The 25,603-nt window shown below is 49.5% G+C and overlaps 1 protein-coding gene and 1 long non-coding RNA gene across 6 annotated transcripts in view; both read left to right on the forward strand.

Annotated features, from left to right (window-relative positions):
• POC1A (POC1 centriolar protein A) overlaps window positions 1-1,587 on the forward strand; it is a 57,521-nt gene extending 55,934 nt beyond the window's left edge. For all 5 annotated transcript variants that reach the window (XM_064667792.1, XM_064667788.1, XM_064667787.1 and 2 more), the window contains one exon: window positions 1,303-1,587. In XM_064667792.1, coding sequence (XP_064523862.1) covers window positions 1,303-1,401 — 99 coding nt within the window. In that variant the 3' untranslated portion in view covers window positions 1,402-1,587. The remainder of the gene's footprint in view (window positions 1-1,302) is intronic.
• Window positions 1,588-9,108: 7,521 nt separating this feature from the next.
• The window catches only part of LOC135420383 (uncharacterized), a 29,667-nt gene continuing 13,172 nt past the window's right edge, over window positions 9,109-25,603 (forward strand). The window contains exons 1-2 of the long non-coding RNA XR_010433502.1: window positions 9,109-10,505; window positions 20,904-22,468. This is a non-coding gene — a long non-coding RNA (uncharacterized LOC135420383). The remainder of the gene's footprint in view (window positions 10,506-20,903; window positions 22,469-25,603) is intronic.

The following is a 25,603-nucleotide window of genomic DNA, read 5'->3' on the forward strand; positions in this document are numbered from 1 at the left end:
TAGAAATAAGCTTTGAGCTATGCTTGGGGAGGAAAAAAAGTTGCATTATGGTAAATGCTGTGATGCACAGCCCTTCCTGACTTTGTTGATCAAGATGGCTTTGCCTTAGTGCCTGCTGTTGTTTTCATTATGTCTGTTTTCTCCCCCACTATTTGTCTCATTCCCCAAATCATTTTACAAGAGACTTTTCATAGTCTCAAGTGGCCTTAGCCAAGCTATTTCCTCTCTTTGTGCTTTCGCTTCCCCAGCTGTAAAATGGGGATAATGAGACCTGCTTGCTTTTGTCAGGCACTTAGAGATGTGCTTACGAAATGCGCTATTAAAAGGCTTTCTATGTATAACTGCTATACAAACAGCGGTTGTCCAAGTTTATTTGAATTACTTTATTAAAGCCCAAGGTTCTGAACATCCTTTGTTTTTAACAGAGGATGTTATTTATGCAGTAAAAATGCCCAAAATGTGAAGCTATTGATTGTTGCTGATAAGTTTATGGATATTAAAGCATTAAATCATCACCGCCCATTATCAGCCATTCTGGTGTCTTTGGAAGCTGAAAGTGGTTGTGCATTGCTGGGGCCCCTGATTATCTCAGAGTGATCAATAAAAGGTTTTCAGCAGAAGCTTTTATTGCCACGTGGTTAAAATGTTCTTCCTTTGCATCCTGTACACGATGACTTCAGCTCGAGGAGAGAGATAGAACAATCCTTTGTGGGGTAACTGGATTACACAAAGAAATGTGGGCGTTATGTTGAAGTAGATACTGCTACTTGGAGTTTCAGTTCCCTTCCACCACCTGCTGCACTCCCTTATGCTGGGAGGGTTTTCTTGCCTCTCATTGTGTTTGTCCAGCAAGTTTTGAGTGTTTTAATTACAGCAAACCCCACAGTATTCAAGGAAGGGAGGAAAGAGTTGGAAACCAAGAGGTAAGTAAAATCAGAACTAAAACTGGGCTAGACTGTTTAAAATCTGTGTGTCTCGTTAGCAGAGGAGTGTCTGGTGTCTCTTGAATGTGGAAGGACAGAACCTGTCCATGAAAGGAAATGCAGAGCCCCATCTGAAAACACCGAGTGCTGAAATGGATGCTCAGTGGTGTCTGCAGGAGAGCTTTGTGCCCAGCATCTTCTGTTGCTCCTCTCTGAAGTCCTGTGGTCCTCTGCCCTGCTAAAATGCTGACACTGGAGTTCCAGCCCTGAAATACCTCTAAATGCTCCTGTGAATTTAGCATTTCTTTGCTCACTCAGAGTACAGTGTGTAACGTGGCTTTGTGAGCAGCTCAACAGCAACTTTCTCTTTGTTTTGCAGACAGTTTCCATCCTGGAGCAGAGGCTGACACTCACTGAAGACAAGCTGAAGGAGTGTCTTGAGAATCAGCAGAAAATCATTCAGAACAAAACGAACTGATTTCCCAAGAGAAGTCGGGAGCTGAAGGCACTGGGAGGTTTGAGGTTGTTTGTGTTCCCAACAGGCTGCGTGTGACTTGCTTTAACAATTTTGAGCACAATCTATTTTTCAATTGAAATGTATAGTTATTGTATCTGTAAATAGCTTTGTTACTTTACTAAAATAAAAGGAATATTTTATTCATAAGTATGGATAACAGTTGTGATCTCTTGTGCTTTTCAGAGCTACAGCAGCTGGAATGTGGACTGAGTACTAACCAGGAAGGTCGCCCCTCTCCCACCTCTGGTGCTGCTAAGTCTATTTTGAAGTGTTCAAGCATCTTGGAGTTGCCAAATGCCTGGCACAGGCTGTATTAGGCTTGTTGCTGAGGTGTGTGCTGGCTGTAGGTGACAAGCAAAGTGCTCTCAGGATATTTTGGGCAGTGGTAGCTCACATCTGTTCTAGGGCCATAAAAAACAGGTGAGGGGGACTCAACTGGCACCTGTCTCAGCCAAGTCCCAGGTGGTACCTGGCAAATCTGATAAAGAGCAGTTGAGACCCTGGATGGTGTTTGTGCAGAGGTGATTAAACCCAATGGTGAGGTTTAGCCTGCTCCCTTGTGCAGTGTATGAAAAACAATTGCTTGAGGCTGGAAGAGAGGCCCTGGTGGGTCAGATGCAGGGGGGGTTCCAAGTGGATTTTGCTTCCTCTTTGTCTGCTTCTTAAATTAAAGACAGGGTAAGGGGAGAGGAAGGCAACCAAATAGTGGAATGTTTTCTCCATTGTGGAACTCCCCTCTTCTCATACTGGACTGCCTTTAAGTTTTGGTCATTTTGCAGATGTTTTCACAGTTGAGTAGCTCATCACTGGCGCCCTCCTCCCCTGATTGCTCCTGACTTTTTTGGGGCTTTAGCAGGTGTTCAGTATGTAGCTGCACAAGAATTTGGGCTTCTGGGAGATCCTGTTCTCCAACACCTCTTCTGTTAATACACACTGGAAGTCTGCTTTCTTGCAATAAACTGTGACCCACATTCCTGGAGAAATGAGCCGCAGGAACCCTCCTCACACTGTCAGATCAGGCTCCTCAGCCTGGTCTGCCTCAGTCCCTGCCCTTGGTGGTCCCTCATGCCACCACTGCTTGCCAGCCTCACACAGCTGCCAGAGCCAATCTCCAGATGTGCTGTGGGCACTCTGGACTCTTGCCTGAGGACTGGCTGCCATCCTTACTTCACATGGGGCTTAGCTGATTTTTAAGGCCAGCCTGTGTGGTTTTGCTTTTGGGTTGGTTTTTGGGTTTGCACCTGTTTCTGTTGCGGGCTGTGTTGGCTGGTACAGTGTCTCAACAGTGTTAATGCTCCTCGTCCCACCTGGGTGAAGCTGCTCGTGTTTCCCTGCTGGCACTAAGAAGCTTCTGGTCTCCTTCCCTTGCAGTATTTTGTACATCTCTAAGAACCCCTTGCTGACAATATTTCACTCCTTCATTTGCAGGAGGCTGAGAGCTTTCTCATTTCCATGCTTGGTTGATGATGAGTTTCTCTCTGCTCTGCCACAGACTTTGTTTTCTGTTTCCAAGCTCTTAGTCTGATAAATCATTTTTTTCCCCTTAGATTGCTCTAATGGAATCAATTCACTGGTGATATTCTGTGCTCTTGCTCTAAGCTTTCAGTGGCTTTCTGCTGAGACTGACATAATTTTCATTGAAATGAGTTTATATGGTGATAGGGATGGGTGGGGAGGGGGGGACCCAAAGGTACATGTGGCCAATTTGTTGCTGGGAAAAGGCAGTTTCTGCCCTAATCTGCTGCTACTGAAACGATGACAAAGGTCAGATGCAAGAGCCTAAACTTTCAACTTGATCCTCAGTGTTGTGGTCTGGCCTTTGGGATGGAGGTAAGAACAGGATAGGAAAGTTTAAGCATTCCAGCATCAGTTTTTAAGCTTAGCTTTAAAAATAGCCTTTACATCTTTTTAATGTATAGTTTCTAATGTCTTAGAGACCACAGAAGCAGTTTGTATCTGGTATTTTAGAGGGGATGGCAACACAAATGACACACTCGATGTGTGCCCAGAGGTGCCACTTCTGGGTGCAGTTGGTACAGATGCCTTTTTCTTTTCAGATGTTCTGAGTGAATCCATTTGAAAGACTTCATTGGCCTTCTAAAACAGATGAAATGCTTGGGTGCTTAGGGCAAGCCAGAGGGGGATGTAGGGTGTTGTGGCTTAACCTCAGCCAGCAACTAATCCCCACACAGCCCCTCACTCACTCCCTCATAGTGGGATGGGGGAGAGAAGCAGAAGGGTAAAAGTGAGAACTTGTGGGTTAGGATAAAGACCGTTGAACAGGTAAAGCAAATTCCACATGCACAAGCAAAGCAGAACAAGGAATTAATTCACCACTCCCCATGGGCAGGCAGGTGTTCAGCCATCCCCAAGACAGCAGGGCTCCATCACCCATAGCGGTGACTTGGGAAGACAAATACCATCACTCTGAATGTCCCTCCTTTTCTCCTTCTTTCCCTAGTTTTGTTTGCTGACCCCTTTGGGTCAGTTGGGGTCAGCTGTCCTGGCTGTGTCCCCTCCCAGCTCCTTGTGCCTCCTCCCTGGTGGAGTGAGAAGCACTCTGTGTAGGCACTGCTCAGCAACAACTAAAGCATCCCTGAGTCACCAATGCTGTTTCCAGCACAGTTCCAGAACAGGCCCCTACTAGCTACTGGGAAAAAGAATTAACCTTACCCCTGCCAAAACCAGCACTTTGGGAAAGTTGCTTTTCTGAGCTCAACTTCTTCTTCAGTATTGTTGTACAGGTAATTCGGATTCCCTCTCCTCCTGACTTCCCATACCTACCCTAACAACCTCTGTACAATTTAGGTGGTAAGAAAGGTAATCTGAAAGGAATTACTTCTGACAGTACTATCTACCTCAAGCATTTCCTTGTCCTGAATCTCAGCAACTTGCACCCTCTTTGTTCCCTCCCCTTACAGCCTCTTTCTTACCTGGAGTAGGATATCAGGACTTGAAATGTACCAGCACTTCTATGGGGTGGTTATTGCTTGAGAGGCAGGCAATGTTTGGAAAATACAAGGGTTACATTTTAATCCTTGTGCTTAAACACTGAACAATAATCTCAAAAAAAAAAATATCTGAGGAGCCCAAATCCTATTGCCTGTCTTGTCCTGAGGCTCCATGCTTTATATCCACTAAGCACCATGGTTTTTGAGCACTGGGGAGAGAATAGCCTCCGGAGTGGGTTAAATCCACTTTTATTTTTATAATCGTTATCTTTTTGTTGTTGTTGTTGACTTGGGCACATCTGCAGTGTCCAATTTGTGATGCTCTTAACTCAGGGAGCAGTAAAACAAGCCAAGTGAGGAGGAGCAGCATGCACTGCATGAGGACATACCCTGCCTTGAAAACCACTTGTGGGGAGCTTTGTGCAGGGGGAGGCTACGAAGAGTTAAGGATTTTGTTTTGGATCTCCAAGGCACGATGGAAGCCAAGTTCTTAAAAAAGTAGTTTAATTTGTTGCCATTACATTTGCCAGACGTATGACCTCACTAAACTTTCAGCAAGGGTTCTTTGTGCCGAGATTGGCCCCTGGGGAGCCCGGTGCTGCTGCAAATGGCTTTTTGGCTGCTATGAGCGTGGAGCATGTTAAACATAACCACGATCTGTGAAAAAGTAAGAATCTTCAAGCACTGCCCACTTTCCTTCCTGTCTGGGAGCTGGAATTGGACAGATACAACAGCAGAGCTCATTACTGAATAGGCAAAACCAGCAGAGCACTGTGGTACTGACGGTCCTGGCCGGGAAGTGCGATGGCCGGAGCATCCTCTGCCCGCAAGGCTGTCACTGGATTTGAGTCTGCCAGCCAACTAGAAAATAAAATCCAACTATGATCTAAGTAGCTGGGCTAAAACTAGCCAGCCTCGTGGTACAAATCACTTATTATATAACCTCTTTAAAGAGCTGCTTTTGAACGAAATGTTTTTTGAAACTCTTGAGTAGGAGGGGAGGGAAGCGAGTCGTTTTGCAAAGGTTTGTCACTCTGACGTGAGAGCAGGGCTGTGGTTCTTCTCTGGCTTTTAGAAATGGTGGGTCTGCAAGTGCTTCTCAAGTGATGACCTGATCACCTGTAGTTTTGGGAAGGAAATACAATGGGAAAGAAGATTCTCTTATTGATACTTGTCTGTGTATTTGACCTGGATTTCCTGTGCTGTAGGAAGTTTTATGTGTGTCTCAGGGAAAGCTGAGATCTATTTGTAGCTCTGCAACAGAACTGTCATTGCAGGCAGACATGTCTCTTCAGTCCCCTGTTCTCCTTGTCAGGGGAGACATCTATGAATTACTTCCTCTATTGAGGTACAGGTTCTGTGAAAGAAGAGCTTGTCAGAGATTCCAGTGTGGTGTGTCAGGGAAGAGGGAGATGGGCTTCCAGGACACAGGTCCCTGGCATCCCTTACTTTCTCCCTGTCTCTTTGTAGCACAGCAGACAGTGCTGCTGGTGAAGGTGTACTGCACAACACAAGTGGTGGCTGTCACCTCAGGCTTCAGATGGGGTTGGAAGCTACCTGGTATCACTTCTGAGCAAAGGTGGGGGGGACATCTTATAGCAGCCTGTTGGGAGAGGGTGCTGTGGGGTGGTTTCTGCTGAGGGATGAGCCTCATGGACACCTGGGGACATTCTGGCATAGGGTGACTTATTGTCTGCTGAGCTGCAGCTGAGATGGGCCAGGTGACCACTGCTCGGGGCCATGGATTTGCCATCTGCAAGGAAGTCTCCCCAGTGACCACCTTTAGATTCCTTTATACTCACTCCAGCCCTCCAGCCCTTCCTCCCTGATAATGCAGTACAGCTGGAAATGCACCGTTTTGTTGTCACAAAAATGTTAGGCTTGAATCGGTGCCGTGACCCAGCGCCAAAAACCTGTCACCTCTGTTCTCCTTCGCTGTTTCTGCTCCCTGCAGGCATCTTCCATGCAGTTAATAACTCACTGCTGCCTTGCCCAGACTGGGCAAGCTGAGGATATGGTGGTGCTCTGTGTGGCACAAGGATTTTTCTGTACATCTCCAGTGAGAAGTACTGCAAAGGCTGGTCCTGCTCACTCCAAGCGCTTGTGGCTGTGTGGAGTGTGTCCTGCTGTGTAGCTGTTCTTTCAGCTGGTGACTGAAAGGGTTAAGCTAAGTAGCTGCCTGGATGGAGCTCCTGCATGGCCTCACTTCCCTCTGGGGCCGCTGCTCTTGGCAATGATTCCCCCCTCACGTTTTCACAGCTCTCTTGAAGTCCAGAGCTGAGCTTTGGTGTGCAGATCTCCCAGCTGGAGGGAGGGCTTCACTGCTCAGCTGAAATGGGCAGATCTTACTTGTCTTCCCAGCTTGGGAGTGTGCTGGGCACTGCTCCCAGGAGGAGAACCCCCTCACAGCATGGTCTGGGCATGAAGATGAAGGTGTCATTGCTTTTCCCCTTGTGTGAATCTACTCTGCCACGTGTAGATGCCATAACAAAAAGCCTCTGCCTGCCTGCTGCTACCCTTGGTCTGTGTGGTGTGGCAGGAGCCTTGTGCTAACCAGGGTTAACCAAGACAGTTTTCATCCTGTGAAAGCCTAGGAATATCCTTTTTGTTTTGTTCTTCCAGACTGTGGTTGCTTCAGAAGATGTTGTTCTTTTCATCCTGGGGGCAGGAGGTGTTGATTTCTGTGTCAGAGTCTTGTGATACAGACCTGTGGCTGAAGAAGCTTCTGGTTGTGTAGGGTTCACTAGACAAGAGCTTTCTGCAGGAGCTAGGGATGAAGATTTTGGCTTTTGGCACTTGTCCCTGATGAACACTGGGCAGTAGAACCGAGACAGAAGTTCCGAGTTGTTGCAGAAGCTGCTGAGTGCTCCCAGAATGAGAAAGGCAGGCTTCAAGCCTGCAGGCTTGTGGAGCAAGACCCCCCAAGGTGACCTGTTTGAATATGGCCCTGTCTACGTGCTCTTAAGTTAATTAACAAATAACTCCTAATGCCACTTGATCTCCTTAAAGATGCACGCCCGCTGGGTTATTTTTTACTTTGTAGCTCCTGTTTGTTTCCTAACGGGGAGATTATTTGACCTGTGTATGATGTGTTTCTTTCCTTTGCTCTATTATTTATGAAATCAATAGGTCTTAAAAAGGAACATTTGCCACAAAGTGTCTGGAGCAAGGGGTGCTGGAGGAGAAAGTGAAAACCTACCCACTAGCACAGCCTTTCACATCAACCCAGTGTCAGACAGCAGCAGAGGAGCTTAGCTGAGCACAAAGGGCTGGATTGTCCATGAAAATGCCTTAACTGCAGCCCAGGTGATGGAGGCAGAAGCAGAAATTCTTGCCTGAGTGCCTGCTGGTCACACAGTGAAGCAGGGGCAGCAATAAGGGTGGGCCATGGGATCAGTGCTCTAAATTTGGCAGCCCAGGTGGGTGAGGGGAGGTGTGGTCCAGGCTCTGTGCTGTAGAGGAAGGTGAAAATTCTTCAGATACCTTTTAAGTGGGTCTGTGTTGGTGATGTTGAGCAGGCTCAGATGGCTCCAGAGACCTTGCAGCTGGGGTGAGGGCATGGCCACGGCCACCAGCTCTGCTGTGGCTCCAGCTTGCAGCATGCCTGGGGTGATATTGCCACCTCTGGCAATTTGCTGCCTCAGGCTACTGCCTGCTTTGCCTGTGCTGAGAGCCAGCCTTGCTGCCCACTTCCAAAGGGACATTTGAACACAGCGGAATTTGCTTGAGTGGGGTCTGGAGCTTGGGATCGGTGCCGAGCCGCTCCCTGCACCGGGAATCAGTTGCTTTGCTTCAAGAAATGAAGTTGAGCGAGTCTTTCTCTCTGCTCCCTTTCCCTTTTCCCATCCTCTGGTAGCAATGGGCCTGTTGTTTTCCCTGTGGCCAGTGTGTTTCCCTGCACTCCCTGCCCCGTGGCTCAGCAGTGTGTTTGGAGGTCACGTTCCCTGCTGCAATTACCCCACTCTCCTGCCTCTCCTCACTCTGGGCCACCTTTGTTGCCAGCACTTGGAGGAGAAGCAAAGATGAAAGGGAGCAGAGATGATTATATTTAATAGCAATGAAAATTGGTGTGGTGATTGGGAGCTGTTTTCCTTCCTGTTCTCCCACCTATTGAAGCTGTGGAGGCAGCTTTGAAATCACATGTGGTCATCTTGCCAGGCCTGTGCCGGGCTCTGCTGTGGCACTGGAGGGGAGGGGAAGGCCAGGTCACATCTGTGTTATCTGGGTTTTCCATCCTGGCCCCGGTAGGCAGAAAAGTAGGTGTCTTTTTTTTTTTTCTTCCTCCCCTCTCTTAAATGAAAAGCTCCTTTGCCCCCTTCTGCAAGTGCCTCTGCCCTGGCCCCAGTGGGTTTACTCCTCTGCCTTTTAGATGCAAATACTTTGCTAATTTGCAAGATGGGAAAGGAGCAGCAGAAAGCTAATGAAGGTCAGCTAAAGTCCTCTTTCCTTAATCCACCCCAGCAGTTCACAGGCTGGATCAAAGAGCTGCAGGGTCAGCTGCCCCTCCTCCTGCAACGAGCTGCTCTGGCCCTGTCATGAGGTCCCAGGCTTTGGGAGAGGTGCTGCACCCCAGCAGTGCTGCTGCCTCTGGGTTACACTGGGAGAAGTACCAGAATGCCAAGTGAGTGACAAAGGGACTGTGTCCCCATGGTTGGAGCCAGCATGTCTGTCTGTCTGTCTGTCTGCACTGCAGCGAGTAGCAAGGCAGTGTGACCACTGAGACCAGGGGCAAGTGCATTCTGTGGCCTTGGCAGGAACCTCTGTAAAAGCATGAATGTGGTTCTTAGCCCAGTATTTATTTAATGTCCTGGGTCCCTTTCCTATCCTTCATCAGCTTCCCACCCCCCTGGACCAAATGCTGGTCACTGCAAGTGGCTTCCCCCAGCCTCTGCAGCCGGAGCACACATTTGGCAGTGAACCAGCTTTATTCCTGGAGTGTGGCACACTTACCTCTGCTGTGGCAACCTGTAACCTGCCTCCATCCTCCTGAAACCCTCTTGCCTGCACAGACCAGTGAGACTTTCCTGCTGGCCAGGGAGATGCTGTATCCAGCTCCAGCTCCTCCCCTGATATTTCTGCTTTCCCCAAGGCATGAATCCCCCCAGGGCTTTTGGTGAGCTGTGGCTTTCGGAATGTGGAGAGCTGCAACCTGTGTTAGCCACTCCTCCCCTTAGGATCCCTTTGCCTTTTCCTGCTTTTTATCTGGTGAGAAGTTTTATGTGACTTAACTATTCAATTAAGGTTGTTTTTTAACTTCTTGCTCGTGCTCAGGCTGCGTGGAAATTGTTCTTGAGAACATTTGCATCAGTTCATCTGAAGTCAATTCCTTGGCAAACTAAGCAAGGTAGCTATAATCCATCCACATCTATCTGCACCAGTTTGACTAATAACACCACTGAAATCCCTGATGTTAGTTAAAACAAGCCCCCCTGTGTAAATGAAAGGGGTTTTGCAAGGGATTTAACCCTTTGCCTTCCCTTCTCAGTTGTGCAGATGGAGCAGTGAATTCCCAGCTGGCAGCCTGGGAACTTTCCCTCATCACAGGGAGATCAGGTACGTGGAGAGTGCTCAGAGCTGGGGTTGGGGCCAGATGGGTTGTGAGGCCCCTTCCAAGGTTATCAGCTCTGATGAGGTGTCCAAATGCAAAACACGTGTGTGCAGAGAGACAGCAGTGAAATAGTTCTTGACTCAACACAGCATCTTTAAAATCATTTTCAGGACTGTTGTGCTGGAGAGGCTTTAAGGCCTCTTTTCCTCTGAGTCACAACACTGATTTTCCTTTTTCCTGAGTCTTTTCTTTCCTTGAGTTTTCATCCTTGATGAATACAAAGCTGCTTTGTGGCCTTGCAGAATGCATTGGCTGCATTCCTGCAGCTGGTGGTGTTCAAAGGGGTCCTGTTGCATCTAAAAAACAGATGGGCTGGTGGTGGACCTGTACAAAGTGTGGGAGAGGGTGTTTCCAGGAGCTTTTGTGTGGGGCCATGTTTAATTTTGTGGTCTTTGCTCTCACGCAGGGATGAAGTCCATCAGCTGGTATAGCCTGTGATGGGACACTGTCTCAGAGTGATGGCATGCCCTTGGAAACCTCTCATCGCCCTCTAATGTGGCAGCCAGGTAAAGCCAGAAAAACAGTGTCAGGAATGCTAAGGAAGGTAAAAGATGTGGAAAATTAAGAGAAAAAGCGTGGTCACAGCCCACAGAACAGCTCAGCAGGGTCCATGGGCCAACTGTGGCTTTTGCTTGCTCCTACTTTCCTGTGGCCTCTCAAGAAGCCTGGCCTGGCTGAGAACTCTGTGCACTGTGTTTCTCATCACAGCCATCCTTGTCTCATCTGCAGACATGAAGGGTAAATCTCTCTTCCTTTACTTTCCCATGCTGATAGATGAGGACGTCTTATCCCTTCCAGGTGGGCTTTGTCTGCTTAGAGTTCCTCAGTGGAGGAAGGGGCTGTTCATGGGCTGGGAATTGAGAGACCTTTGCCAAGCCCCTTTCAAAAAGGGCTTTCAAGGCCAGTCCTGTGAGCTGGACCTGACAATGCAGGGCTGGTGGGAATAACATGCACTATTTCTGTGTGCCAGTGTTTGTGTGAGTCAAGCTACCCCCAAAGGTCTCGGATAGTGCTGGAAACTTCCCCAGTGGGTAACCCTTCACAGAGCCCCACTGCATCCCTGCTGGTAGGTTTCCCAGCTCTCCTGTCTGATGAAAGCCAGTGGGATGTTTCAGAATCGCAGCATTGCACAAACATCCTTGGGATCTTTGCTGGAGACCTGTGAGTTAGGGGAGGTCATACTCCAGCCAGCCTTCCTGGACAGGGATCCTGACTCACTGGAAGGTGGAGTGCCTTGCTTCAGACCATGTAACTTGTCCACACGTGGTCCTGCTGTGATCTCCAGCTCGGACGTGGCGAGGCAGGTTTGGATGAGGCTGGCTGGGTGCCGCTGGCAGTGGGAGTACGGCGTGGCTGGAGCATCCATCTGTTCTTCCACTGTCTCAGCTGACTCCTGCAGCCTGTGTGGAGCTCAGCTTCTGTAGCTGCAGTGGCTGAGCCAAGATCAGCACCTGTGTTCTTGTTTCTTTTGGCTGGGCCATCCCGTGGGACACTTGTGGCTTTGCCTCCTGGAAGGCACCCCAGTGTTTGGGCACTGGATGGAGATGTGGTGTTGTAGGGAAAGTTTGGTTTGGCTCTGGACTCCCTGTCCTGAGTTGGAGCTCGTGAGCCGAGCCTTGGAGACCTTGGTCTTTTCCTCCCATAGATACAGGGATAATATCTGTATGATTGGGGTGGTGTGCCAAAGTGAGTCAAAGTGAGTCAAAGCCACGGGAGCAGAGGTACTGCCGAGAGACCTGCAGGTGTGGAAAGCTACAAGAAATCCACACTGTGGTGATGTTCTCCTCTCTGCTGTTGTAGTCCAGGAGGCAGAAATGTTGGTCAAAATAGGTTGCTGAAGGTAAGCCAGTGTCTTTGGAGACTGCAGAACAACATCCTAGAGACAGGTCATCACAGTTGCCTGCGTCCCTCAGCAGTGTCCATGCTTGGCTGAGGAACTGGTTTGTGGCAGTGTTGAAATGCTTTTGGTTGGGTGACAGCCCAGGTGCAGAGCTGTGGGTGCTGTTTCATTTCCTGTACATCTTATGGCTCATCTCTCAAGCTCTTTCTCAAGAGGCTTTCTTGTCTCCCACACCAAACCTCCTCCCTTGTTGACTCTTCACAGGCTGGTTTCTACACTTGGATGTTAGGTCTTATTCCCTTTCTCTTTGTTACCTGAGGGTTTGATGCTGCCTGGTGGGTTCACTGAAGACCTCTGAGAAGGGAGGGTATCCATCTTTCCTTTTCCTTCCCTGCTTCCCTTGGTACAAGGCCTTTCTCCCTCTTGTGTTGTGCTGAGTGACTGGGAGTATGTCCCTGCTTCAAATCCATTTTTCAAGAGGCTCAGAATTTGCTGACAGGGTTTGTAGTTCCTGACAACCACCCCTTTCCTTAAGCATCAGGTGTGGACACAAGTTGCTGCTACCGCTTTGAGACCCATTTCCTTGGTGGCAGGTTTCAGGTACAAATCCCAAACTTAAATTTCCCTTCCCAGCCTCTCACCGCTCTCCCATCACTATGATCAGCCAAGGCAGTGGGACTCTGCCATTCCAAGCAGGAGTCTGGCACAGGGGCAGGCAGCAAGGTCCTCTGCCATCAGTGCTGTGTGACTCGGTGGCCTGGCTTGTGCAGTGGAAGAGAATGCCTCTCCCATTGTCCAACAAGAGCTGTACATGGTACGTTACTGATAACGTGCAGTGGGAAATCACCTCTCCAATCTGACCCACGGATCTGATGAGATAAGCACGTGCTGGGTGGGATTTGCCCTGGTTGGTCATGTTCCACCTGCCTTGCACAAAGTGGATTGCTCAGGTAGTGTTACATCCTTCTCTAAAGCATTTGGGGTGTCACCTGCACTTTCACCACGTCTTGGGATGGCTCGGGGCACGAGGAGAGGCCGGTGCAATAGGCAGGAGAAGGAGCCAGGAGGTGAGGCTCCCACTGCTTAGGCTGGCTGCTGTGGAGCAGAAGGATTTTCAGACATGCTTTTAATGAGGAGTCCTTAAAAATTGGATGTGCTCAACACTTCCTCTGAGCTCCTGAGCTTGATCTGCCCACAGGCAAACTGGCATCTCCCTCCCGGCACAGCTGAAGGAAGCCTGGAAGGTCAGTGTCCTCTCCCCACCATGGGGAAGGATTAGCTCACTAAACCATCCCAAGACAGTAAGCTGCAAATCAAAGGCAGATGATGCTGGCCAAGCCCTGTGCACGTGTATCTGCCCCTCATCACCCAGTGCTCCTTTAGATCCTGCCTGGAACATGGCCTGGGGGTCTGTGGGGCATCCAGCGGTGTGGGAACAGTGCTTTGGTGGTCTCTGTGGCCAGATCCCTGTACAGATTGTGGGGACAGATTAGGCTGCATGGGAGACATAATCAGGTGATTATCATACCTTTTCTTATCTTTAATGCCATCTCTTATCTGAATGCCCTCAGTTGTGTCTTCTGCAACAAAAGCTTACAGGTTTGAGTAGAAAGAGTTTATCAGGTGGTTGCTGTGGTGTGGCTGGGTGAGCAGCAGCTGCCTGGCTGTGAAGAGGAGCTTGCAGTAACTTGTCTTTGGTGCATGATACTTGTGGGAAGCCTCTGGGTTGGCTGACTTCAACTATTTGCTTCCCCTGGACCCTGCACTTCAGGCCTTTGTACTGCCCTGGAGAGTGGGGTTTAAAGTTGAGGAGCAGAAAATGGCAGCAAGAATATGGTGAATGAAAGGAAGGGAGCACGGATCTCCAGCTTCACCCAGTTTTCTGGAAGAGAATCTCTGCATTGTAAGGAAACACTCAGCTGGTGTAAGCTCTCATTGAAGGAGCTGGGTTTCACTGCTGCAAGGATGTCCTCAGCCCAGGGCAGATGTCTGCACTTCTCAAAGCCCATCCGACATTTCTACATAAATTCATTTTGTGTGGGATGTTTTAGAGCTCCAACAGTTTCTGTTATTAAATATTATGACCCAGGTCAGTAAAACTGTTTCTCGGCTCCCAGGCTGAGGGAGCTGGTGTCCCTGGAGGCAGTGCTGAGTGTGCCATGGTCCTGTACACTCCATCAGGAACTGGGTTGGGTCTAGGGGAAACGGTGACTGACAGGTGCTTGAGAGCTGAGGTAGAGCTGGCAGCTCTTGGAAATGTGTCACACCTGTTGCAGGTGTTAAGGAAGTGTTCGAAGTGCAGGTTGCACACAAAACTTTCCCTCTGCCCAGGACCCAGGTGGGTTGTGAGCAGTGCCAGGGCACACAGCCACTGGGCAAGGATGGACAAGTACCTTGGTGGAAATAGTTACACTACAGCATTCCCTGATTAGTTGTCTTTTTTTAATTTCCCTCAAGTTGTGACATGTGTGGATAGAAGAGCACTGTGAATAATTTACCATAAAAAGTACCTTTGTTTTCCAGCAGACTCGAGATCTGGTTGAAATTATTTGGGGTTGGTGGTTATCAGTTGCCCTTAGCACAAACTCATTTTGAAATGCAAGTGTAAGGTACAATACACACAATCAGTTGTCAGGAGCTTTGAGCCTCATTGCTCTTTTAGAGGCAATTCTGATCTCCCTTCTCTATGTTATACAGATGCTCTAGCTACTTTCATATACTCAGAGAGTCGTGTAGTGGGGAAGACACCAAGCAGAAATTTTCTGGTTTTCATTCACTGTTTAGAGACCCCTGGGCTCTTTGAGAGAAAAAATGACAAATTTTTTTATGTCAGGGAGAAAATTTATTGTCTTTTTTTTTTTAAATTGTTTGTCTCTTATTGCTTAGTTGTTCTCTTGAATGATCAAGGCATTAGACGTCAGAGTTAATTTCTAAAAGCTTGGGAAGCAAAAGGATCTCTAAATCATGCACCCTGGCTTGGCAAAGCTGTTGCTGTGATGTTACCTGCTTGGGTAGAGCATATCTTCCTCTCTGGGCTTGAATGGCAAAACAACTCATCCCCTTCCAGGTATCCCCTTTCAGATGATGTGACCCTTCACCTCAAGCCTTGGAAGGCTGCTGTGACCCTTGGGTTGGCAAGGAAATTAAAGGGAATTCGGGGGGGTTTGTGCTCCTGGAAAATCCTTTCAAATTCTTGCCCTGAACTGAACAGAAAGGAAAATGTGACCAAATGAATTGGAGACCCCCAGAGCAGAAATGTCTTGGGCACAGCAGTTGTTCAGAGCAACAGACCACTTGAACTAGACTCCCTTCCCTCACACACACGCCTTCTGTTTAGACTCTCCAGGGAATAGACCTGGAGTCTAATTCCAGAGAACTGGGCTGGAGGACCTGGCACTGGGGACAAGTGCAGTGAGGATGTTGTCTCCCCTTCTGGGTGTCGAGATGTGATGATGCAGCCTTGTGTAGGTGTGAAATGTCAGCAGTGAATGTTTACCCACGGTGTCTGACGTGACGTGCAAGGACCTGCCTGTCATTTTGGACCATCTGTTTCTTGCTGTGGAGGTGTCTCTTGCTTTTCCTGGTGTCTTCCTCAGCCTGGTTCTTCTCTTTCCACTCATGGTCCCTACTGCAGGTGCTGCTCTCTGCCTCTCCCTGGTCTTCCATCCTAAGCCTGCTCTGTAGCCTTCTTCCTACCAACATCCCAGTATTGGGTTTGGGTTTGGATTTTTGTGAGATTTGGTTCCATGAAGCAGTACACCTCTTGTGAACTTGTTTTTCCTCATTTAAGTGGTTCTTGCTGTCTCTCCCTCCCCTTTGCATGGAAGAGACACACTCAGGCTATGCCTGTCTGACTTGCACTTGCTTATCCCCTGGGGACTGGAGAGCTTGTCCTGACGTGATCCTGCACCAGTGGAGAATACCTCTAACACAGGAGGGGAAGTATTCATGGCTGAAGGAACCAGGGAAATGGGAAATGCCTGCCTGATAGGTTAGAGCCCTCATGGTGTCCCTCCCAAAGGACCCTGCTCAGGAAAGAAACTCCCCTGGTCTTTTTCTCCCTCCCTATTCAAGGCTGGACAGCACTGCAGGAGTGTCCCTTGTGCATCCATGGATAATTCTTACCCTGACCCCACAGCATTGGGTCCCTGGTGCAGGGAGAAGGGACCATGTGCCCATTGAGACCTCATGTCAAATGGGAAGTAATTGCAGTCAGTTCTGCCTTGCTTTTAGTGCTGCAGAGGGGATCCGCCTCTGAGACAGGTGTTCTGTTCTGCTTTGGGGCCACCTTTCTCTGAGGGAAAGGCTAAAGACCCAGGAAGAGCAATGCCAGAAAGAGCTGATCCTGTTGCTTTGCTCCCAGCCCTGTGTGGTGCTGGGCACTGTGCTCCAACCAGCACCACGGTGTTTGGGTGGGCACAGGGTGTCTCATGCCTTGGCACCTCTTCTCTGGCCATGCCTGGTTCTTGCTTTGCACTTTCTCCTCCCTGGCCAGATGATAAAGGAATGAGAGCATTTCCCAGGACATCTCTCCTGGATAACCCTCCACGGTGCTGTATTTATTTTGCAGGATTGATGCGCTGTGCACTTTTCTCTCTGGCTGATTCAAGCCAACACAACACAAATAACGCTGCTTTTATCTGCCCAGGTCCAGACCCTGCTCAAAGCCTCCTCTTGACGTGACTCACTCCTGGGCAAGCCCTGGAGAAAGCAGATGTGGTAATTCAGTTGCAGATCCCGTCCTTTTCTCACGGCCCTGTGGTCAGCCGGCTTTGGCAGACGTGCTCGGGGTGGCTGGCAGAGGAGTGAGGTCTCCGAGCAGGAGCCTTGCATCAGCCGTGCCCGCTCCTTCACCTCCTGCCTGCCCCAGCCCTTCCAGAGGGATACTCTTGGTTTGCAGGGTGCTCAGTCCCACAGCTGATTTGGGACATTGTTTTCTGTCAGCCGTGTCGGTTCGGTTCGGGCAGAGGTGTTGGTGTAAAATGGGTTCTTGATCCATTGAGTTAATTCATGAGAAGTAATTCATAAAAAATGTGCATCATCACTTTTGTTGATGTCCTTGCCTTTGGCAGCTTCTGTGAGGGTAAATTTTGTTCACTGAATATTTTGTTTTTAGAGGATGCCTTTTTTAATTATCCTGCTTTCCTTTCTCCTGTTTTCCTTTTCTGTGTCCTCCTTTTTAATCCTCAAGTAAAAACCTCAACATAAACTAAAATCCATATTTTAGGAAAAATAACACATGAAATTGAAGGGGGAAGCTGGAATCCAATTTGATGAATAATAAATAATCCTGGGCTCAGAAAAGCCTCAGCTATTTTTCTCAAAGCAGCTGGTGCACTACCAGCTTGATTTGCTGCTATAAATATTGGCCAGGTTCTTTCAACTCTTGGGAAGGTAAATGAGAGGCAGTTGCCAGGTTTGGTTGGTATTGCATGTCTGGGATGATGAAAGGGCCAAGGAGAGCGGCAGATCTGTAATTGTGAGCGGGGTGCTCAGTCATGCGGGCTGGGAGCCCCAGTGCCGGGGTGCAGCACAGAGGCATGTGCTTGATGTGGGATCTCCCTCTGCCACGGCTCCTGCCTGCCAAACACCAGCCTGGTAGATAACTCACACTGGCTCCAGGATGGGAGGGTGCTGAAAGCCTTCCTGCCCAGACGAAGAGATGAACCTTGGTGACGTGGCGCCGGGTGTCCCTCCGGGCGTTTCCATGGCTGCTCCAGGGTGAGGGGTTTGGAGCGCTGAGACTCCCTGCCATGGTGGAACAGTTGGACATCAGTGGGCAGGTTGGTGCTGTGATGCCTTTCCTTCCTTCCGTGGGCCTTAGAGGAGCAGTTTTGCTTCCTCAGGTCCCACATGTGAGAGCTGAAGCTTTGTCCTCTCTCTGTTTTCAGTGAATCAAATTTTTACTTTGATTTCCTTCACCTTCACAGTCTGCATCATCACAGAATCATAGAACCATAGAATGGTTTGGATTGGAAGGGACCTTAAAGATCACTGTGTTCCAAACCCCCTGACATGGGCAGGGACACCAGCCTGGCTTTGAATATAGAGCCTTTTCTGCTGGTAACTAACTTAAACTTACAGGACTTGTCTGCCTCTCATCTGTCCATGCTTACAAAGCCCTTGCTGCTGTTCAGCTCAGGGCAGCCATCCTCCTCCTTGGTGCAGGATTGTGTGTGGTCCCTTTTGACACAGCCTGAGCCTTGGATTTGGGTTTCTTCCCAGTCCAGCACAGGGCTTGAGCACAGAGCTGAAGGAGTAGACAAGTACAGCCTTTGTGGGACCAACTGGAAACGTCTCCTGTTTCCAGCAGCAACCATGAGGGATGCCATAAGGTTAAAAGATCAGGGCCATGTGTAGATCCATCCTTCCCTGGCAGGCAGCCCTTGTCAAGCTGTGGTTAAAGCTCTGCTTCCCCAGCAAAGATGGTTTCCAATTCACCCTGCTTAACAGAAGATGGCATCCTCTCCAGGAATTTATATCCTCCTTTTTTATCACAACTTAAGCTTGTCCTCCAGGCTCTGGGGAAATACCCCCAGGCCCAAGGCTGCTCTTACTTTCCTGAGGAGTAGCTCTACCCAGGCAGTGCCCACTCCACAGGGAGGAGGAGGAGGGCAGTGAGACCTTCCCCTTTCTTTCTCCTCTTGCATCTTGCATGTTCTGAATGTGAAGGTTGAGTGTGTATCAGGCTGGGAGATGTCCTGCTCTTCACTGACAAGGATTTTTCTCTGTCTTCTTATGGTGGCTGATATCACCCCCCCATGAGGCCAGCTTGACTGGCTGAACCACTGAATAAAGCAAGTCCTTGAGAATAGTTACCTGAAGAAAAAGAAACATTTGGGGATGTTTGTCCCTTAGCTTAACTGAATGACTTTATGTCTTAATGACTTTTCAGTGGAGCTAATTGAGCAGATGTGCTAATAATGACATAGTGAGAGCTGCATCATTACAGGAATAACATTGAGTGGTCTCCAGTGTATGTGCCTTTGATGCTACCCTGAGCTCCCTGGTCTGAGGGGATCTTACTGCTGTTGGTTGTGGGGACTTTTTAGCAATTTGGCCAAGAGGGTGTTCTCCAGCAGCGCTGCCTCAAGGATCCTGGCTGTGGTCCCTGCCTGTGCCCGGCCGTGCTGTGGTTGGACCCGGTAGCATCGTGTCCGTTTCCACAGCAACAGCACGTGCAAGGCCATAATAAAGTCAGATTACAGCTCCTTCCCTGTTTGTGCAGGCAGGAAAAGGAGTTTTCTGAGGTAAGGGCTCAAATGACTTGCAGAGGAGCATTTTGGCTGGGTAAAAGCAGACTCCAGTGGCTAGGGAGGCTGTTTGTGCAGTGCTAGAAATGCTAACGAAGATTGAGTGAGTTTTCTAGGAGGTTTTTTTCCTCTGCCAAGTAAATTCCATGCACACTTGTAGTAGGAGCTAAATTTAAGGGGTGATTGTCCAGAACGGGCTACAGAGCAGGTCTCTGAAGTCTCTACCTCTCCCACAGGGCAATAACATGGGCTGTGTATTTTCCCAGAAGTGGCTTTAAAGGATGCTGTGGGATCCAGTCTCAGTTTGGAGTCTGCTGCTGGGATGGCTGTTTGTCATGGGCTGAATGCCAACAGCCAGACTGTGGGGAGAGCTCTCACACAGCCCTTGAATTTGATCTCTGAAGAGCAAGAGTTGGGCAGGACTGTCTTGGCTTGGCCAGTGATGAAGATCTCTGGAGATGTGGTATGGTCCAAGGGGGTCCATTTGGTATCTCTGGAAGCTTCTTCCAAATGAGGCCATGATAAGACTATTGGTTGGTTGGTGGTGGCTGGTGTTGATGGGACTGTTGCTTCATTGCTCTTCAGCACTATCAGCACAGTGGCTGAGTTTGCAAGCATCCAAAATAATGACTCCTTTGACCCCAGTATGGCAGTTCCAGCACTTTGGTTAAAAAGCAGGAACCATTTTAATGTGGTCAGACCTGGCTTTCCTTGTCCAGTTCAACTACTACTAGCAAAGTGAGATTCCTGGAGGGCTTTAGGAGAGCAATTTCTGCTTAAATATCTAACCATACACAAGACCAACAGGATTTAGGCACCGCACAGGTTTTGGAAGAGCAGGCATCTGATCTGTGCTGGAGTGGGGATGCTGGTGTGGGGAGGACACTGAGGAAACTTGCTGCATTCTGAGAATGCCAGATGTATCTCAGTGAGGTTTCTGTGGTGTCTCCTTGCTCAGTCTCATGAGGAAACATCAAAGGAGGCTGCCAGGGGAAACAAATAGAGACCCAGGTAATTCCTCATCATGGGAAAGCCTTGAGAGCCCTGGCCAAGGGAAACCCAGCTCCAGCCAGGCTGGCAAAGCCAGCTCTTCCCAGTGCAGAGTATGGGGCTGTGCTGGCCCTTCCCTGGGCTGTGTAACTCCTGTGGGTGGATGGGACTGCTGAACACTGCCCAGGGGGCTGCTTGTGGCAGAAATTATGGCGGTGCCGGTGGGGTATTGCAGCCCAAGGAAGCTCGCAGAAGGTTTTAGGCAAGGGTTCGGATGTGGGTTAAAAAAAGGTCAGGCCCCAGATACTGTCAAATGTCACAGAGGTTCGGGACCACAAGCATCCTGTGGTTTTGCATTTCCCCCTCCTCGTCCCTGCCACCACCTCTCCTGTGTCCCCTGTAGTGTGGCTGTGAGCTGCCTGTGCGTTTTTGGAGGTGGCACCCAGGTAGCACCCGCTGACTCACCTGGTGGGTGTGAAAACCAGGGGCTGGCTTTAGCACCAGCCCTGCCAGAGCCATCTCAGCAGTTTCGAAGCATCCTCGCTGCTCAGCCCAGCTTGGCTCTCTTTCAGCAGTCTTTTGCTTGAGCACCAAATTCCTACTCGAGAAGTGCAATATTCATGAAGGAGACACGTTAATTAGCAAGCCGTCTGCTCCCTGCTTTGGCATGTGAGTAGGTGGTGTTACCTCTGGAATTAGGTTGAAAACCGTTTGGTATTTAGGTGCATTTGATTGGCAAGAGCTCAGAGGCCCCTTAAAGAGCACCTTTAAAGCACACTGACCTACATGCAACCTTCACGTTATGTGTTTTCTCTCTGTAGGTCTGGGATGTGCAAGCAGACCTCATTCCCAGGCTGGGGGCCCCTGGCCATCCGAAAAAACTGTGGGCAGCCAACCACCAGCAGTCAGAACAGATCCCGTCGTTCCTGAGTGCATCCTCTCCTGCTGGCAGAGCAGCCATTGACAGATCCATGATTATCTCAGCCATGGAAGTTGCTCAGGGGAAGCTTATTCTCAAATTGCATTTTGGAAGCCAAACAAGCAAACCCCAGGTTATGCAGCTTCTCAGTGGCCACGTGTGGCTTTGCTGCTATCCCCAGCCTGGAGGAACCTTACTGCCTCTGGCAGAGAGTTTTGAGCCCAAGGGCTACATTTCAGCCTGTTATTGAACCCCAGTGGCATGGAAGTGAACACAAAAAATGGAACAAACACCATGAAACCCACTTAATTTCAAATAATTTCTTGGCTATTTCCACCACCATCACAGTTCTAGCGCTAGTACATAATCTTCAAGTAGCAGCACATTTTGGCAATTTCTCTTGGTCATGAGCAGCCAGAATCAAGCTTTTTTTTCCCCTGAATCTTTTTAAGAAGTTTCCCTGTTCTGCTGAATTCTAGGAGTAAGAAGGCAGAAAGTCAAGATGCTAAAAAAGACTATGAATCTTGCTTGTGCTGTAGTTGAGAAATGAAAGTTTCTTCCCTTTTGTAAATGATTTCCAATAGTTTCAACATTCTCTTCCTTTTTTTTCTTTTTGTCATAGCAAAAAAAATGAGGAAAAAAGGGGGAGAAGTAATGGAAAGGACAAATGTTTCATTTTTCCAGTTAATCCCTTAAGAACTTTAAAGAGTAAAGAAGTGGCTCATGCTGATTTCTGGAAAAAGGCAGAGAAACTCTTAATTTCTGCCTGTCTGTCGTTTTTTTCCCCCCCTCTTGAAATAATTCATCCTGCCTTAAATTTAAACGTTTGATTTGGAAACTGGGGCAGAAGGTGAGTGTTTGTGGGTGTGTTGGCAGGGGCATCCTGAGCAGAGAAAAGCTTTTGGAAGGGCAGGATGCAGCCCCAGCACTGCAGGGTGAGCTATACTGGGACTCTCCTTGGGCAAAACCATGGTGGGTGCTGCTGGGGTGGACGAGGAGGTGAAGATGCCAGCCCAGAAAATCTTTAAATACTTCCAACACAGGAGCTCAGCTCCCACTCCTGTTAATTTGGGAGCTTCTCCCAGCTGCTCTCCCTGGCTCTGAGGAATGTCCTGCTCCTAGGGTCAGCGCCTGGGCATCCAGCACCCCTCAGGACAGCTCTTGCTCTCTGTGCCTGGATGTTGTGCTGGGCACCAAAGGACCAAAGAGACTGGAGGAAAATTCCCAGCTGCAGTGAGTGATGCATGCCCTCCTTTCCCATCAGAACCCCTCTGGAAGATGTTCAGCACTAATGCTTTGTTTCTCTCATTTACATGAAGGTTCCTGCATCCACATGCATCCCTACTCTGGATCACATGGGTCTCTGCTGCAGGAGCTTGTCCTCGGGGTAGACCAAGGCTTTGCTGAGCCAGTGGACTCGTGGTTATGTGCAGCATGAGGGTGCTCCCGAGCCAGGTTCAATGCTGGGTGAGTCATTTCCTTCTTGCTTTCTCTGAGCCTTTTCCCACCAGTGCCACCAGCTCACTGACCACGACTCCTCTGGGGCCGCTGCTCCATGGCCGTTCACTCAGGTGCCCCCAGCTGTGCTCCCAGCGGGCTGGACAACTCCCCATGAGCAGCAAGGCATCCTTTGCTGGCACCTCTGGAAGCAAATCCAACAGCGGGGGACTGCTGTTGTGCCTGCTTTCCCCAGCTGATGATGTCAGGGAGGGGAAGGCATGTCGGGAGAGAATGACTTCACGGAGCCGCTCCGGGAATTGGTCCCCCCTCCTTGCAGAGAGGGCTGCTGGAAGGGAGCCCAGTGATGTCTTCATCCTCATGCCCCAATACAGGCAGTGTTTGCAAATGCTGAGGCGATGCCGTTCAGAGAGGGGCCAGCCAGCCTGGAGGATAATGTGGCTTTTGGTGGCTTTCTGCTCAAAGCCCCGAGAGCCTCAAGGTGTGTTGTGGCTCGTGGGTCCCAGCGGTGGGTTTGTGTGGCTTTTGGAGGAGGTGGAAGGAGGAAGGTGGCTATTTGGCTGCTTTTCTCAAAGTAAATGAGCTCTGCCTGAATGGTGAACCCATTATGGCTGTCACTGGACCCCACAGCCCTGTGATGTGAGGATTTCCCCATTTACAGGTGTAGTGATGTTTTCCAGCTTCACCCAAAGCACAAGGGGGGATCTCCTAATGCAGCACAACTTTCATGGGCTGAATAGTCGCTGGTGGAAGAATGCAGGCCCCAGCACACTGTGAGTTATCCCTGCAACCCACCACCACCACAGAAGAGCAGTGCAGAAACACTCCACTGTTGGTGCAAAGGCTGCACGTGGCCAGAGCCCATCCACTGTTTATTGTGCAGGGAGGACCCTGGTCCTGTCCCCCCTCTCATGCAGGAATGAGAAGCAGGTTCATTGAAAACATCTCCACTGGAGTACCAAAAAAATGCTTTAAAATTCTCTGTTTTGCATTGGGAAGGGGGAGAAATGCAGAATGGATGGTTCTTGTAGGCTGTCTCACATGAAACACCAAAGAATGGGAGCAATTAATGAATTAATTTCACTAGCCTCATTGGAAGGGTGCTGGCCACGGCCCTGGGAAGTGGTTGATGGGGCTGTGGAAGGAGGCTGCCTCCCTTGCTTTGATCCAGTGTGAGCACCCATCCAGAAATGTGGGGTCTCGCTGGCATCCTGCAGAGCCAGAGCCCGAGATGAGAGATGGCTGCTCTTCGAAAGTCAGGATCAATAATCTCTGAAAATAATATTAATGAAGAAAACCCCAAACCAAAAAGCAGGACCTCCTCCTCTCTGCTCCCCCAGTGGGAAGATGTGGCAAAGCCTTTCCTGTGTTCTTGCTCTTAAGAAGAGCCAGGAAGATTTCCAGCAGGCTATCTCCTAGGAAATAGACCCATTTCAATCCTGTGGTTAATTATATTAAATAATTATGGGACTTAGCTCTTTTATCCTGTGCCTTTTCACACCTGGGTGACCAAGTGAGGGCAAGTGCAAGGCGAAGCAATGAGGGAAGGTGGAGCCCATGCGCAGCCTCACCACTGCTGTGGGATGTGGCTGTGCCTCGGGTCTGTGCTGGCCCCTCCACCCGAGGGCAGTGAGCTCAGAGGTGTCCAGGGAGCATCTGGAGCAGGAGGTGATGGAGTGGCAGCATCCAGAGTGCTCTGGAAGCTCCGGGAAGCTCTGGGAAGCTCCGGGAGCTGTTCCGTCTTGCCGTGTGATGAAACACTGCCACACCTGTGCAAATTTCCCCGTAGCCCGAGGCTTGGGTGGAAGCATGTGGGGATCATTAAATCAAGCTACTTAAGAGCTACTTGAAGATGGAAGATGTGAAATGGGGCGTATGGAATGGGTCATGTCTAGATGATCCCCCGAGCACCTGACTGCCTCCACCAGAGCTGCTGCTTGCAGCGACTCTGGCTCTTGGCTGGTGCCCCTGAGGGACAGGCAGAGCTGGCTCGTGCAGAAAGCCCAGCTGAGCTCCTGCTCCATCTTGCAGAGCAGTTGGGGCTTGCCTGGAAAGGCCAGGATGTCAACTCAGATCGAGGAGCCAGCCAGCGAGCTCAGGCTGGTGGTGCCTGTGAGGACAGGACCTAAGGGAGATCTAGGAAGGGGCGTGCGGATCTGGGATGCAGACTCCAGGTGTGCTGGGCTTGTGGCAGAGCTGGTCCTGCTCTGTGGGAACATTCATGCTGTTTTTAGAAAGGCTCTGCTTAACTCCTCTGTGCTTGTCCTTTCTCCTGGCCTCCCCCTTCACCTGGACTGAGATCCCAAGCAATTGTGAAGGAAGCTGGGTGGGAGAAAAAGGCTTTTAGTTTGAGAGGAGCCACAGGGTGAGTTACCACTTGTCTCAGCCTTGTGCATTTGGGAGCTTCCTTAGTGCATTCCTGCATGCATCCCAGAAGACTGCTCCAAGCAGCTTCCTTCCTATGTGCATCCCCAGGGGATTCTGTGTTGCTCCCTCACCTTCCCTTTCCAGGGTGTTGAGATAACTTGTGAGAGCCAAGACGGTGACTGGGGTCTGGTAATGCAATGTTTTTTCCTTTGGTAGTCAAGAGTGCAGGGTAGCAAGCTGGCTATACCCCCCTCCCCAGAGCAGCCTCAGGCAGCTCCCATTAGATCACTTCAAATCCAGCCCTGCTTGGCCTCTGTGTCCAATTTTAACAGCATGACCGAATAGTTGCCGATGGGGAAGCCTTGTTTGATTGTGGAGGTAATAAGATGATTCGAACACAAGAGCTGATAGTTTCAAGTAACTGCAACTTAACCTCGCTGCATAAAGCGTTATTGTCCTGCCACAGAAATCCTCTGTCCGGGAGAGCACAGCTGCAGGGAAAATAAATGCTCTTCTTTTTTTCTTTTTCTTTCTCTTTTTGCTGTTTGTTTGTTTAAAGCCCAGGGACCTCGGGTCGGTTTGCTCTCGTTGGCTGCAGTGGAGCAGTGGTGGGATGTGGGTGTTGAGCTCTGACTGTGGGGCAAATTCCCTTTAATCCAAGGAATTAAATCCCAAGCAAAGCCACTGATGGTCATGGGTTTAGTTGAGATCCAGGCCAAATCCTGGCTCCATTGAAGTTAAATGGGACTTTTAGCTGCTGGTTGTAGAGGGATCAGG

The sequence above is a fragment of the Pseudopipra pipra genome, chromosome 11, assembly GCF_036250125.1.
Source record: "Pseudopipra pipra isolate bDixPip1 chromosome 11, bDixPip1.hap1, whole genome shotgun sequence".
Taxonomy (NCBI): domain Eukaryota; kingdom Metazoa; phylum Chordata; class Aves; order Passeriformes; family Pipridae; genus Pseudopipra; species Pseudopipra pipra.